The sequence below is a fragment of the Pleurodeles waltl genome, chromosome 2_2 (genome assembly GCF_031143425.1).
Source record: "Pleurodeles waltl isolate 20211129_DDA chromosome 2_2, aPleWal1.hap1.20221129, whole genome shotgun sequence".
NCBI lineage: Eukaryota > Metazoa > Chordata > Amphibia > Caudata > Salamandridae > Pleurodeles > Pleurodeles waltl.
This window is the reverse complement of record NC_090439.1, coordinates 1,161,196,734-1,161,213,210: the sequence shown is the minus strand read 5'-3', so window position 1 is coordinate 1,161,213,210 and position 16,477 is coordinate 1,161,196,734. Positions and strand designations below refer to the sequence as shown.

Sequence of the window (16,477 nt, the reverse complement as noted above, 5' to 3'; positions counted from 1 at the left end):
TGGCTTACATGTCCTTTGTCTTGCATGTTAGCGCTTACTCAGAGCAACACAAACATAAAAGTGTGCAAAAATCCAATTTCAGCAGATACCACAGTTGAGTTTTTTTTTAATGAATTTATCAATGAGCTGGATTTTTGTTGTTCACTTTTATTCAGTCTGGCAGAAACTGCTTCCTAGTATGGACAATCCGTGTCACGTTCTCTCCAGTAACATCCTGGGGCTGAGTGTACAGAAATAAAAGTCCAGACACACTCTGTAACCGCGTTGCTGCAGGCCTGCCTCATGTCATCCAGTGATACTCAATATGAAGGAGGGTTTCCAGGAGAAAGGTTATTTGCTCCCCTGAGTCTTAGCTCTATATGAAGTGCAGGGTGTCATAACCTTTTTATCCTTGGCACTCCATTCAAGTTCATTCTGTGTTTGTTTTGTTATTTTTCACCCTGAGTATTTGATCAGCTGTCCTTCTGATATTGTTTTCTGTTCTCACCAACTACCATTAATGGCTCCTCACCTGCTTAGGAGTCAACTGCTGGTCAATGGTTTGTATCTTCAGAAAGTGGGACTTCTGTTTGTGTGGTGGCAGGTAAAGGTGTTTCCAATTGCTTTAATATCAACCCTAAGTTGGAAGTCCATAGTTTCAGTAGTGTGCTCTATAAATCTAGCTTCTCAAGGTCATGGCCAGACTCAAAGTTCAGGTTTCGGTCCAAGCTTGGCATCGCTGCAGTAGGACCTGCATAAAAGGTGCAGCCAGCCTGGCTGGGTGTGTGGGCTCAGCTGTGTGGATGTTGGAGGATGCTGCAGCTGACATCAGGTTCACTATCAGTGCTGATTGTGGGTCTCACTGCTGGAGTAGCAGGAGGGGCTGCAGATCAGTCTGAGGTGCATCGGCCGAGCTGTGTACAAGTCCTGCCGCTGTACAAGATAGAGCTCAAGCTTATTAGAGCTGTGAACGGCGTATAGGTTCTGTAATGGAGAGTGGTGAGCTGCAGGTCAAATTTACAGGACACTGTCTAGCCAGAATTGGCATATATTGGCAGAGCACTGGGGTGCATTGTCAGAACTGTTTGCATGTTTTGGTGCAGGGAGAGCAGAGTCTGATCCAGACCATGATTGAGGTGTACTACCAGAGCTGTGGGTCTCAGTGCAGGGGGTGCTCACAGCAGGACTGAAGTACACTGGCAGACTTGCATTTCCATTTCTCTTAGTACAGGAATAGCAGTGTTTGCTTTAGGCATTAGACTGAGGTGTACTGGCAGATCTTTGTGTGCCTCAATGCACAGATAAGAGGGCCTGCTGCTGTACAGGACTGAGGTGCATTGACAGAGGTGTGGGTCAGTGTAGGAGGGGTGCTCATCAAAAGGACTGAGATGCAGAGGTAGAGCTATCTGAGGGTCTCAGTACAGGAATAGTGAAGTGTGCTGTAGGTCGAGATGGAGGTGCACTAGCAGAGCTGTGTGGGTCATAGTCTTAAATTGCATTTTGGGCTGCAGGTCATGCATGGTGTGTACTACAAGAGCAGCATGTGCAGGATTAGCAGAGAATACTGGATTGAAGTGCATTAGCAGAGCTGTGGATGAGTCTAAATGCACAAATAGCACTGCAGTGCTCTGTTTGACTCTCCATGCGTGGGATTTCACCAAGACCATGTGCTCCGGATATACCATAAGAATGCCAGCTACCCTTCCTGGATCCCTCCAGCCTGGCATGGACTGCTTATGGCAGCCTCTTCCTGCTCTCCCAGTGGGCTCCCTTCAAGTCTCCCCTCCCTACCTCCTGCCTGCGCTATCCCACCTTTTCCCGTCATTTTGATTTTCTTCACTTTCCCTCCTCTCCTGTCCTTCTCTGTTCTCAATCTTTCCCCCTTCAGGTATAGCCTTGTCCACCACCCTTTCTGGCTCCACCATCCTCCCCCAACCTCCTTCACCTTCGTTCAGTCCATCCTTCTCCCTCTGTCCTTCATCCTGCTCCTTCAGAACTTATCTTACTCCTATCTAGCCCTCCTCTCTATCCCTTCCACCCAGTCACATCCTCTCCTCCTGCATGCCTTTGCACCTTCTTTGTTCTATTCAAGCTCCCCTAAGTCCTCAACTCTCCCACTTCTTCAAGCTCACTTTCCTCTTCTCCTCCTTCAATTATCCCCTTACCTGCCCTACCTTGTGGGTTACCTGCCCTCCTTCACTCACCTTATTCCTCTCACCTCCTCCCCGTGAAGTGTCCTGGGCCAGTGCATAGACACGGATACTTTCTTGAACCGCAGGAAACCCCGCTCACTGGCTCCAGGACCGTTTTATTAACTTTATCAGTGTTGTGGGCCACAAAATATCAAGGCTGCCCAGACATGCATCCATCTTAAGAGCATTGTGGTCTAAAGAGCTGTTAGAAATGGGGTTCCTGGTTGGCTAGGGTAGGCCTCTCAGACTGGCAGAGCCCACCACTTTAGTCAGAACAGGGGAGCTACACACCTAAGCGAACCCCTGCTCGCACCCTTGGTAGCTTGGCATGAGCAGCCAGGCGTATCCCAGAGGCGATGTGTAAAGCGTTTGCACAACACACACAACCCACTGACACAATAAATACACCACAAAGAAAACTCCACAACAAGTTATATAAAACTAAATTGTATTGCATAAACACAAAACATCACAGACCAAAATGACCTAAATTAGTACTGTTGCGCCAAACAGGCAATTTTCAGACCATCATCATCGTGAATGCAAAATAAGGAGAAACACTTCCATATTGCACGTCATAAAAACATTACCCACCATCCCACTGTATACAAGGCAGATCCTGCAAATAGGCATGTCACCCCAATATGGCAGTGCAACATATAACCTAAGCCACGTCTGAAAATACAGCAGAAACGCTAAGGGTGAAAAGACCACGATGGTGAACTGTTGATTATCCAGTAATCACCCACAACACCTTCTACACGAAGGCCATAGCGCACCTGTGCTTCTTTCACAGAATATGCAGCGAGTGCAGAACCCACACATCTAACGCAGGAGCTTCTTCACTTCTACTACCATAAATGCAGTCAAAAGGGGCTCAGAGACGGGACCTCTGAGGTTTTCTCCCCGTCCTGCGAGCCACTGGTGGGGGGGCCCATGAGGGGGCTCACACACACCTCCCACATTGGCCAGGAAACCACAGTTGGTTCCCCGCTTTATGAATGACCAGAGGGGACTGCCCATGTCTGTCCGGTGCAGCCACTAACACTCAGTCCTGATGGGCAGGGAATCCCTACCACAGTGAAATGCCCCCCTTGGAGATATCTCGCACGACTGGCGAGGCCATACATCCTGCCTTGTTGGCGTCCAGACTTTGGGGCATGATGCAGTGCGTGCAGAGCCCTTCCGGATGGCTGTGATAGCAATACTAGCTCTGCCTCCTCTCCAGCCTGGGTTGCGCACGTACGTGCTGGACAACTGCTCTAAATCCGGAGCGGTCCTCATACAAGGGTCCACAGAGAGCGGCAGAAGAGTTGTCCTTGGTCCATGAGCTGTCCAAGGCGAGCAGGGCTGCAGGGAGGTGCTATCCAACATGCAGGGCATTCCCTCGGCCTGGGCGACTCAAGGTACACCCAGCTTCTCACCTCCGTTCCAGCAGGAGCCCACCAGATTCCTACGACAGACGTGCACCCCAGCACTTCTGGATAACCTTGGAGTCAAAACCACCAGGGAGCGAGCCCACACCCTCTGGGGAAACCACTGGGGCACACAGGCAGGAATGTGGGCAAAAGACCAACTCCTCAGGGTCCCTGAGGCAAGCAATAGTCCTTGGAGGGACCCAGCAGGCCACAGGTCAGTATAACAAGCAGGTCAGGTCTGATGGTGGTTCCTTATTGCAGCATAACAGTTCCTCCTCAGTGTGCAGGAACAACAGCATCTGATTCCAAGTCCACACAGTGTTCCAACTGGAGCAGGCTGGCAGCAGGCAACATATAGAAAAGCAGTCCAGATGAGTCCTTCTGGCAGAGGTTCGGTCCCAGTTCCAAAAGAGCTCTCCAGTCATTGGGTCAGGGCCCTGTAATTATAATCAAAAATGCCTTTTGTTCAGGGGGTAACTCCAAAAGAGCCCTGTCAAGTGAAGCACAACACCATTTCAACCCAGCCCTGTCTCCAGACATCAGTAGGGGATAATCAGTCCATTGTATGAGGGCAGGACACAGCCTATTCACATGTGAGGTGTGAACGACACTCCCTCTCCCCAGCCCAGGAAGACTATCAGTATGCAGATGCCTCTTCTGTCCTGCCTAGCCCCTGCTGTGTGATGACTGTCTGGTTAGCATGCACAAAGCCCAGCTGTCAGTCTTCCCCAGACGTGAATTGGAGTCAGGCTGCAAAGCAGTAGAGTTAAAAGCAGAGAAAAATACCCACTTTCTAAAAGTGGCATTTCTAAAGTAGTAACAAAAACTTCACCTACACCAGTAAGCAGGATGTCTCACTACCATCCCAAACATACCCACACTATTCCTCATAGATCATAAGCTACCACTTAGTCATATGTAAGAGCATTTCCAATGCAGTCCTATGAGAGGAGCAGCGCTCACAGTAGCGAGTAACTAAATAGGCTATTTGTCATTACTAGGACATGGAACACATAAGGATGTGTGTCCTACCTTTTACATACATAGCACACTGCCCATAGGGCTATCTAGAGCCTACCTTAGGGGTGACTTGGGTGTAGTAAAAATGCAGTTTAGGCCTTGGGAAGTGGCCTTGCAGTGGCAGGCCTGAAACCGGTTTGAAAGGCCACTTCTGTCGGTGGCGCAATCAGGGCTGCAGGCCCACTAGTAGCATTTAAGTTACAGGCCGTTGGTATATGGTGTACCACTTTACAATGGACTTACAGGTAAATTAAATGTGCCAATTAGGTGTGAGCCAATCATACCAAGTTTAGAAGGGAGAGCACATGCCCTTTAGCACTGGTCAGCAGTGATAAAGTGCCCCGAGTCCTAGTTCCGACAAAATGAGGTCAGAAAAACAGGAGGAGAGAGGCACAAAGTTTGGGGATGACCCTGCAGAGAGAGCCAGGTCCAACAGGACCCACCTTAAAGCACAGGACTTGACAACTGGGATAGTTCTCAGCTCAGGATCTCATAAGAGTCTTCAGGTCTTTCTGAAAGAGCTCTAAACCGCTTCAAAAATTAATGTTTCAAATCCCTCCTTAATCTCTTCTCATAGTCCCCATATTTCCTTGAACCCCCACAACTTCCCATGGAGAGTGTTTGAATGGGTGGTGAAACTTACTGCCAGGAAGGTGGTCTTTTGCCAGAACCCAGACATTGACAACTCAGCAATGCAACAGCTGTTTCAGGAGTCACTGGCGTTGTCATTGTTTCTTTGGCAACAAGTAATTATGGCGTCCTCGTCTTAGAGGAGCAGGAACCCACGAGGGGTGATGGGGAATAGTTACACGCATCCCTGTCTACAGCTGAATTTGGGTACAGCCAGTGGCAAGGTGTAGGGTTTGTTGGTGGTCCATTCAGTGTTTTTTCCAGATTCATGGACAATACTGATGGGCGCATTGCTATTTCTTATGAAGAGTTTTACCTCCCCATCTGCATAATACTAAAGTAGGGTCATGAATGCAGAGGGACGCAATGTAATTTGCAAAGTCTTGCCCCTGAAAGAAAAGTCCCTTATCAGTTTTTAGTTCATGGATAAGACATTGTGGTTCTCACATTCCTGATGTGTTCCTGATTGAGCCAATGCACAGCTACCCTCTAAAGTTATTAATGCTGAAGACAGCGTTCCTGAAGGTGATCATGTCAGCTTGTTGCAAGCAGTATCAGTCCAGGAACTCCTTACCCCCTTCTTTCCAGACAAGCCGGTGCTTAGGACTATAGCAGTATCCCTCTCGAAAGTTGTGACTCCTCTCCGCATCAGACCGTCTGTCTCCCTGCTGTCATTCTTTTCCCCACCTTTTCTGTCCAAGGAGGAAGAGAGACTCTACCACTTAGACCCAGAGAAATCTCTGAGCTTCAATATCAATCACGCCAGTGACCATTTGGTGGCCCATCAGCTCTTTGTTCGTTAGGATAAAGAAGGTATGTACCATCTCCAGAGGGATTGTGATATGCATATTGATCTGCTATAGACTGGCCAAGAAACAGCCTCTGGAAGGCCTGTGGGCTCATTCTACAAGAGCCACAGCTGCTAGCACTGTGCTTCTGCGTGGAGTGCCTCTCATGGACATCCGTCGGGCTGTGACATGGACTTCTGTTCATACGTTCATGAAGCACTTGTGCCTGAATAGCCGGGTCCGGTAGGGGCTTTTCCCCCATTCGGTCCTGTGGGACATTTTGGTCTGCGCTGCCATATTCCACAGATCCACCACCTGGAGAGGTATGACTTTGATATCTATTCACTGTTTGAGGAATCTGTGGTTAGAAGTAGCCATCAGAAGAACAAGTTATGTACCTTCAGTAACACTCTTTCTGTTGGCCGCAGAGTCCTCACCGACCCTTCCTCCTCCCCATTTTCCATCTCCCCATTTTCCATCTTAAAAACTTTCCCATCAAAGATCTGCACACCATCACATCTGACTGATGGGGAGATGCGGAGGAGGGATTAGGAGGGATCTGCTGTTACTGTATCCACCAGAAAGGTTGTTATCTAAGGTAAGTAGCTTTTTCTTTGTTTTTAATACTAGGTGATTGGACATTCACCAGACTCCTTCAACCTCTAGCTGACTTCCTTGAGTACAATCTCTTGGTTGGTCTTTCTTGAAATGTTTCTTTTCGAAGTACAGTCCTTCACCATGAGTCACTCTGTTTGCACCCGATCACATGCACTTGATTGAACATTTTTATGCACTTGTATCTGTGGTCTGTTGAGTTTTTTAATGTATTAATTTCTCCAAGAATTTTTATTGGTGATATTTTCCCCTTTCCTTCATCAATGTTTGCATCCGTTTTGCCCAATTTTAAAAATTGCCTTTTTAGATCTAACCTTGAAACCATTTAAGATATTATGTTTGATTGTGTTGTTGCTTGCTTGGTTTGTTAATAATACCCAAGACCTTTTTGCTCTAGGAGATTTATTTTTGCTGCTCAGTTCAAGCTACCAATTGTGTGACCCGAGGTCACACTTAGTAAAATATGCTTTCCTCTGATTTTTTTGAACAGTGTAAGGGTTCTTGTGCAGGCTCTCCTCTCTGCCTCATTGCATAAGTCTGATTCTGATTGAGCGGAGCTGCATGTAAGTTCCACCCCTGTGTGCTGACATCACTTCTTCATCTTTTCCGTCCCTTCAACACAGATCTGAACCTCCAGTCCCTTTGTCAGTCTTTCCACGATTGCCAAAATCTTTCATAGTGTGCTAGAAAACGAGGTCCCCACCAAAAAGCAACAGCGTTCAAGCCATGCACACACTGCAGGAAATTGATGTCTGTCACGGACCCACACGAGGTCTGTCGCTGGTGGTAGGGCTCTGCACAGAAGTCGAAAGTCCTGTGACAAGTGTGCACTGGTACAGCCAGAGGCCATATTTGAGCAGGATATGAAAGTCTACATTGTCGAGCACAAAAAGAGAGTGCAGTCATGCTGTAGGTCGAGGGGCCGTACGTGTGAAAAGTCCACTTCCTATTTGAAATCTTCTAGTAAGTCAAAGTCCACTCAGACACATTCCCATGAGCAGCAGACTTGGTACTGATTTGCATAAGGCAGGCCTTTGTCTAGAGTGGCATGGTGGGTGAAAAACCATGGCCTGGAATGTAGCTCACGCGATTGCTAGTTGCTGAGATAAATTCAAGCATTCCATCCATCATCTTGCAGTTGCTAAAGTCTAAACATTAGCATAAAAAGATGATACCACTTGAAGCCAGTTGAAAAGGCATGAGGATATTCCATTCCATTTTGTTTTATGGAGTGCATAGCTACACATCAGGCTTCCCAGCGCTATTGACACAGTCAGATCAAAAAACAGATAGCTACACCACGTACTTGGAAAAGGTTTTCAATTGCTTCCTGAAAATCTTATACATTTGTTTTCCCGGTCAGGTCCTTAGGTAGAGAATTCCAGATTTTTGGGCCCAAAAATGTAAACGACAGACCAGCTTCTCGAGTTGCTCTGATTTGGAACTATTAAGAGGTCAAGATTGTTGGACTAGAGCTCTCTATTCGCTTGATGAGGGGTAATCAATTGCTGTAAAATAGATGGACCCCGATTATATTTAGCTTGATAAACAATACACAGAGCCTTAAACTGTACTCTGCAATTAATTGAAAGCCAGTGCAAAGCCTTGAGCGCTGGACGTGCAGATTGTATTTTAGGGACGTCCATCAGTAATCCTGTAGGCGCATTTTGAATAACTTGCAGTCTTGCATTAACAGATTGTGGACTTCCCAAGTATAGTGAATTACTATAATCTAGACGGGAAAGAACCAATCCCTGTATCACTGTTCTTCGGGCAGCAACCACTTCAGGATTTTTCTCAGAGCTGCCAAACTGAAGCAGCTGCCCGCCATCCTCTGCATCTGAGATGACATGGTGAGCTGCTTCTCCAGCATAAAACCTAAGCTTCTCACTTCTGTTTCTGGGGATGGAGGCTCCCCCAGGAATGAAGGCCAACTGATTAAATTCCAGAGCGAAAGGTTATTACCCACTACCATGACCTCTGTTTTTCCTCCATTAAGTTTCAAGCAGCTGCTGCCTCCAGATGGAGACGTTCCCTAAACAACTATTTCACTTTATAGAAGTAGAATTGGTATCAGAGGATAATGAGGCAATCTGCGGAGTATCGTCTGCATGCGATACTATCTTAAAGCCGAATGTGCCAATAATGTCGGAAAGAGGGCGTAAGTAAAGATTGAAAAGCGAAGGACTCAGAGATGAGCCCTGAGGCACTCCACATATCAGTTGATGTTTTCTGGGAGGAAAGGACCCTCGCAGGCCTGGAAGCTGCACTTCTCCAGAAAAGATGCAAACCAGCAAAGGACTCTCCATCCAATTCCAGCTCTTTCCATCCGATGCAGAAGAATGGGATGTGACACTGTATCGAAGGCAGCGCTCGGGTCCAAAGGGATCATAGCAGCAGAGCCTCCAGGGCAGTGAGGACCACATCTCCTCCTTCCAGCAAAATGCTCACTGGGGCAGGGTCCAAGGATGACCCTGATTTCACTGTACTAGCCATGGACATGACCTCCTCAACAGTCAGCAGAGGGAAAATGGAAACTTTTGAATTGCAGATATTATCAAGTCCTCTCCTGAGTTATCTTCAAAGCCCCTTGAACTAGCTAAGGCGTCGTCAATACTTTGTGCTTTACCAAGGAGGCAACGAGCCAATGCTTCCCACCGCTCCTTTGACGAAGGCCGGAACCCATTTGGTTGCTCTGATTTAATAAGAGTTGACGATTGATTATATGTTCAGTCCTCTTTGCGAAGTCATCAATTTCTTCTTTACGAATGACATATTTCTTCCAAATTGTCATCATTCGAGCTCCATTTTCTTTCGCACCTTTTACAAATTCTTTTCAGTTGTTTTAGTTCCTCAGAGAACCATGCAACTTTTTCATGACGTTGACATGTTTTAAAACGTTTCATTGCAATAAGCTCCTCAAGGATGTTGTTTATCTACCTCTTTAAAGCCGAATAAGATGTTGAGGACTCTTGTGTCAGACTAAAGTTAGGCATTGACTTGCGTAAGTGCAAGATCCAACTGTATACATCTACTTTGGACCAGTGATGAGATTCTTTGGAATACACTGTTGAGCAATGGTTGTCCTACGCTTGGAAATGCAAAAGGTATAAGGTGAGGATCCGTCTATACGAGAGGTAGTGCAGATTCAACTGACTGACTGTGTATCAGAATAAAGGCTGCATCCCTTCAGTCCTCAGAATACAAACCCTTTCTGCAGCTGGCCCAAAATCCTGCAAATTGCCTTGACCTTCTTTGACCCCTGCAACTGATGGAGACCATTGAGGAGGTCATGTTGCAGATAATCAGTGCACCTCCCTCTGGCGTGCTCTTAGGTACTATGAAGTCACTGAGGTCTCCAGTTGGACTGCAGCTGGTGGACCCACCCCTGATGTGGTCTGCCCCCTCTGGATCTGTTACCAGGCTGTACCTATTCAGGTACAGACCTCCACTCTGGCAGCTAGGTCTGAGGTGGTTCCTTCCGTACCACTCCCTGGCTCATAGGTCCCATTAGAAAATCTAGTCCAGCACCAATCTGTGATTTCAAGTTCCCATTGGCCTAATCTCTGTTGTGCTACGAGCTCACAAATTATAATTCTTCTGGACTCTTATCCAAGACCTGTGCCTCAATGCTGTTACCAGGAGAGGATCCGAACCCTGATGATGGGAAATGGAATGGATTGCTTCCCCATCATTATACTGATGATGCACTATATCTGGGCTGAAAAACACCAGTGTCGGCAATATGGGGGAGGGAGGTCCTGCATCTGAGTCCCCACAACTTACACCTACCTTCATCAAGTGTGAGCGGCAGAAGGTAAACGTGTTCGTCATGGAGACCCGGGTGGTCGATGTAATCATTGCAGCCAGGTGCCTTTCCTCGAAGTCTGTCTGTGCGGGGACCATATGAGCTAAACATTTATATCCTGTTTGTCCTTTGCTTGTCCTTGTTGTGGGCTCAGTGCTGGGCTATCTGCCGGGCCTTTAGCCGTCTTGTGTTTATCGGACCAATTTATTAATCAATTGTGATACCTTTCCAAGAGGTTTGGCGCTCCAGTTTGTTCTCCCGTCACTCTCAGCCATTTGTGATGCCTCAGTTGGACCTTAATATTGTCTTAAAGTTTATGTGCGCACCCTCTGAGCGGGTGCGTAAGTGTTCCGTCAGGATCTTCAATCTAAGTTATCTTCCGTATTGCCATCAAACCTGTACGAGTGAACTTCATAAGCTGTCAGTACAGCTGCTCTCCACCACCTTTTATCTAACAAAGGTGTGTGGAGAACACAGGCAGTATTGTTTCAGAAAGCCTTGGCACACTTTATCACTATAAAACCCCCCTGTCTGTTATGAGGACAGGTGAAGGATGAGAAGGGGAGAAGAGAGAAAACAAGCAACATGGCCTGGCTAGAGTGAAAGCATCCTTTTTAAAGGAAAAATTCAGTGTTAACCCCCATCGCTCTTCTTTTTCCTTTTTATTGGTTCACACTCTGCCCTCTCACTACACTGCTGATCATTGTAGGCGGATCCTTACTATGAAACATCTGCAGAGCTCCTCCCTTAGTGGAGGGGTTGTGCTCCGCACTGAGATTAGTTGTCACGGTGTGAGGAGGTTCCCTATGATGAAGCATGCCACTTTTGGGGTGAGTTGGGGAATTCGTCCTTTTAAAAGGATGCTCTCACTGGAGCTAGGCCACGTTTCTTGTTCTTCCTGCTTCCTTCCCTTTTCTTTTCATCCTTAACTTTGGATTGTCCTTTTTTCAGACCCGCTGATTTTTATAGTGATTCATTTTAGGGGAGGCAAATTCTCCCCTAGCCCTATTTTTATGAAACAATACTTTAACGTTAACCAGTTGGTTAGCCAGCGCTCTTTGCTCTTTCTCATCCCTCGAAGGAGGGACAGGCTTGGTGTCTTGACTCCAAGAGAGCCCTTAGCTTTTACACTGACTGCACAAAGCAGTATCAGGCAGACAAGTAGCTCTCCTGAGGTGCGAAAAAAGGAAAGGCTAGGGCTTAATTTGAACCCATGGTTTCCGGTGCTCGGCACCCACACTTGTCAGCACTAGTACTTATGACTGTCTACCACAGGGTGGCACTGTCTGCCCAATATGGGTATCAGCACAACAGCTGTTTATTAATTCATTATATATTAACAATGACTAATCCCTGCACTCAAGCTATTCTTATAGATGTGGGGGTCTGGAATAGCATGAATTGCTACACATGTAAGAGTGTGATGGGTAGTAGTTGTGCCTGTACTTTCATTGGCAACGCTGGCAGAGGCAATGGATGGTGCAAGCTGCAGTGTCCTGCTGGCGAGTGCCCTGTCACCAATTAAGTAAAAGATGACCTTATCAAGGTGAATTGTTCACTTTCTGAACATCAGCTAGACGCTGACCAAGAAGCAGACCCCTGAAGGCCCATTCACCAGGGCCCAGGCCGCTGCTATGGCACTGCCGAGGGGTGTGCCTGATCTGGGTATATGCTGAAGTGCGAGGTGGGTGTTGGTGCACGCCTCCACGAAATGCAGGTACCTTGACTAGTACGTTGATAGCGGCGGGGGGAGGTAATTGCCCCCCCTCAGTTCTGCAGGACTTTTCGTTTCCGAGTCCACTCACCAGGCCTTTCACCTCTGGTCTCTACTGCTGTGGCATCTACTCTGAAGGTGAGGGACTTGTCTTTAGAATTATCCATCAGAACAAGGAAGTTACTTTCGGGAACGCTCTTTCTGAAAGATACTATAACATGATTTCTCACTGCCCTACCACCTTCCTGTTCTGGGGAGTAGCTTCTTTGATAGTCTTTAAAAAAACGTTTTTTTAAATAAAAAGGTCCCTAGTTTGAGATCAGCACACCGTTGCCCACAATTTCTCTGCGGTCAGTCTGAACTCATGGAGGGGAGAAAGCTGCAAGAAGCTGATGCCTAGATGCAGGGGGGCGCTGATGAGCAGCTCCGCTCCTTCACTTCCCAGGCGGGACGCAATTCACCATGGAGACAGACAGTGCCACCTGCTGGCCCACGGGAACATTGCCGATGAATTATTCCAATCAAGTCTGGCGCCTGAGGATATTCCAAAAGTGAGGATTGTGCAGTTAAAGTATCCACCAGAAAGAGCAGTACCGAAGGTAAGTAACTTGTTTTTCTGTACTATTGAGCTGTTAACCACTTATTTTCACCTGGTTAATTGACAAAGTTTGTTGGTAATACTAGCATGGGTGTTTTGAGAGACGGGCCATGACAAAAAGCAAGAGCAAACCCGTATTAGGATAGTTGGAATTTGTATCCCCATTGGGGAGTCTGAGTCTAGATATGCCTCTTCAGATTGATTCATAGTGCTTGCGTATATCAGTCTAAGTGGTGTTCTTGTTGCTTTCAGTATCTGGTCAGTGTTCCCCTGAAGATGTTTCGTCTCTGGGCATTTATGGGAATGATGTCTCAGGTAAGGCACTGGCAGGTACAGTTTCAACAGCAAATGTTTTACTGAAGAGTGGTAGTGATTAGTTGGTAAATGGGAATACATTTCTTGTTTGGGCTTTGACCGCAATGAGTATTTAAAAAGCCAGAACAGGTTTGATTTCATAAATGTAGGTGATGAATCAATTACAAAAAAGTTTATTAACTAGCTGTATTCAAAAATAGGAACTTGTGTTTGTGTCTGTGTGTGTGTGTGTGTCTATAATTTAGTCAAATGCAAGGTCACAGATCAGTTATGGCCAGGGTACAGACCTGGTCCGACACACCACAGGATCTGGTGGGACAGTCCATACAAATCTAATACTTCAGGTCATAGGTGCCTTGCTACTTTACCCGGGGTTCTCAACATTGTGCATTTGCTATAGCAAGCGAGTAGATAGTTTTCCTCTTTTTAGCAAGTTATGTGGCCCAGGCAAGACTGGCCAAGCTGTGCAGTCTGTCAGTTTGTTTCGGGGATGTCCCAATCTATACCTGTAATAGTCCTTCCTATGCCATAATAATGGAACAGCAGCAGCCTAAGAAGAACATGCAGTGAAGAAGAAATCATCAATACCTCCCCCCCCCTCCCTCAGCGGCTTCAAGATACTATCACTCTGTGCAAGATGGCACCGGCCGCTGTGGAGAGACCGGAGTCCGAGCAAGGAAACTGCTGTCTGCTTGCACCTCCAAGGATTGTGTGAGTTGATGGGAGATCATAGACCTCATCTTGCGTCCCACTGCAATGCAGAGAGCTGCACACAGGTACCCTTCTGTGTGCTCGAGAAAAAGACTGAGAGCAGAGGTCTGAGAAGAAGGCAGGATTCTGGGAGGTTGGCACCCAGCATGGTGGAGTGACAGTGGACAGCTCCCACAAAGCCAGCGAGGCCCAGCATCAAGAGATCCACCTCACGCAGGATCCGCAAACCACTGGTTAGCAATAGAAGCACTGGGAAGTGGCAGAAGCTAGAACCCTGACTTGCAATCAGCGAGCTGTAGTTCCCCCTCACATAAATAGATCATCCTAGGGGCACCATGCAGAAAGCACCAGAGGTAACCACCAAGTGAGATCACGGAACAGGCAGGGGGGATTCTATACAGAAAACACAGAGTACCCACTCTCCAGAACTGGGTAAAAATGAGAGCCTGAAGAACCCAAATCCAATTCCTATGGGGCTAAGAGAAATACTATAATAGGGCCAGCATCATATCAATGCATGGTGAATAAAGCAGTGGTGGGGCCTTGCTGCACAGCACAGTGACTAAAGAAAACCCTAAAGTAATCCAGGATCTAATGCTAAACTGGAGAACAGACTTAAAGCAAGTGCCACACAGCTTCATGGAAGACCTGGACACTGTGCTGGGGCATTACTCAAACAGGCCGAAGACCATTAAAACTGAAAGAGTGAAAATGAAAGAGTAACGAGGCAGTGATTTCTGCTTAGTTATCGACCCTGCTGGATACATTTTAAGACCTGCAAACCCACAGCAACATAAGGGTGCGAAACATCAAGAAATGGAGAAGCCCTCCTGTCCTGGGATATACTAAAAGGCTCTTGGCTCAGATACTGGGACTGAAGGAGGGGGGAGTGGGTGTCGAAACGGATGTAAAGTGTTCCTCGCAGGCACTCCACAAGGCTTCTCGCTCAAAATGTCACTCCTTCTCCAAAAGAGAAGAGCAACTAATGAAGACCACTATACCTCAGTCTGGTGCTTCTTAACGAAGACTGAATACTTCATCTGCGTGATGCATTGCAGGCTGTCATTCTAAAGATGCCTTCTGTCCACTGGTGGTAGCTGCAGCCAAAAAGGAAATGATGAGCTGGGCTTTTCCCTGCTGCCTTCAGTTTCAGCTCGAGGGCATAAAGCATTGCGCTGCAGAAGGGCCCACTGCTCTGAAACTAGGTGGGATGGCAGAGAGGGAGACCACGTGCGAGAAAACTAAAAAAGAAAGATGGTAAAGTAGAACTAACTGAAGGGGTGTGTGAAGGAACTATCAAACTCATGGGTGGAAGGAGGGAGTCTGAGGGATCAACCACAGACTGCAGGTGGGCGCTACACCTCGGTAAGGAACTTAGATGGACTGGAAAGTCACGTGTTTTAAGAGGTTTAAGTGAACCAAAGAGATACAAATAACCCTGCATTGATTTGCTATACTGTAATTTTGGATATAGGACATCCTCAGGGAGGCAAGATAACTTCTTTAAATAATAAAGATTTCATTTCTGAGGAGCATTTGGAAAAGAGGAGTTGGGGAAACCGGGTGAGATGGGAGGACCCAAGTCCACCAGACCAATGGAGGGAAGGATAACTATAACAGATCTAATCTGACAGGTTAACCATTTTGCAATTTAATATTGGAGAACTGAATACTCGAGTATACCGCTAGAAACTTACTTAAAACAAAGAGACCCTTAGTGTTTGTCCCAAAAGCACTACAAAGGTTCATGTTGCAACCCCCACAAAAAACTATAGCGTGGCGGTCCTACTCCTAAGCACATTGGGTTTGGTCGCTCACAAAATGTGCACAGATAAAATGGGGAGGTACCACGTGCTGTGAAAGGAGGAATTTCTACAAAGATTTTCATGATAGGGTTACTTTATTGCTATAATCAAAGGACAGACACATTCATTTGGTATCTTCTGTGAAGATAAAAGGCTTAGAAGAATGGTTTACAATACTGCTGTTAGAAGGACACCTGGGCAGACTTGCTGTGAGGCGGGATACCTGGGCAGACTTGCCGTGGGGGATATCAGCAGACTTTCTGCTGGGAGGATACCTGGGCAGACTTGCCGTGGGGGCTATCGGGTGGAGAGGACACCAGGGCAGACTTGCTGCGTGGAGGACACCAGGGCAGACTTGCTGCGTGGAGGATACCAGGGCAGACTTGCTGCGGGGAGAGATACCAGGGCAGACTTGCTGCGGGGAGAGATACCAGGGCAGACTTGCTGCGGGGAGAGATACCAGGGCAGACTTGCTGCGGGGAGAGATACCAGGGCAGACTTGCTGCGTGGAGGATACCTGGGCAGACTTTGCCGTGGGGGCTATCGGGTGGAGAGGACACCAGGGCAGACTTGCTGCGTGGAGGATACCTGGGCAGACTTTGCCGTGGGGGCTATCGGGTGGAGAGGACACCAGGGCAGACTTGCTGCGTGGAGAGGACACCAGGGCAGACTTGCTGCGTGGAGAGGACACCAGGGCAGACTTGCTGCGTGGAGAGGACACCAGGGCAGACTTGCTGCGTGGAGAGGACACCAGGGCAGACTTGCTGCGTGGAGAGGACACCAGGGCAGACTTGCTGCGTGGAGAGGACACCAGGGCAGACTTGCCGTGAGGGATATCAGCAGACTTTCTGCTGGGAGGATACCAGGGCAGACTTGCTGCGTGG

At 47.5% G+C, this 16,477-nt stretch overlaps 1 protein-coding gene across 1 annotated transcript in view; it reads left to right on the top strand.

Annotated features, from left to right (window-relative positions):
• The window catches only part of DGAT1 (diacylglycerol O-acyltransferase 1), a 228,025-nt gene that overhangs the window by 201,731 nt on the left and 9,817 nt on the right, over nucleotides 1–16,477 (top strand). Inside the window, exon 16 of the mRNA XM_069221103.1 lies at nucleotides 13,015–13,077. Coding sequence (XP_069077204.1) covers nucleotides 13,015–13,077 — 63 coding nt within the window. The remainder of the gene's footprint in view (nucleotides 1–13,014; nucleotides 13,078–16,477) is intronic.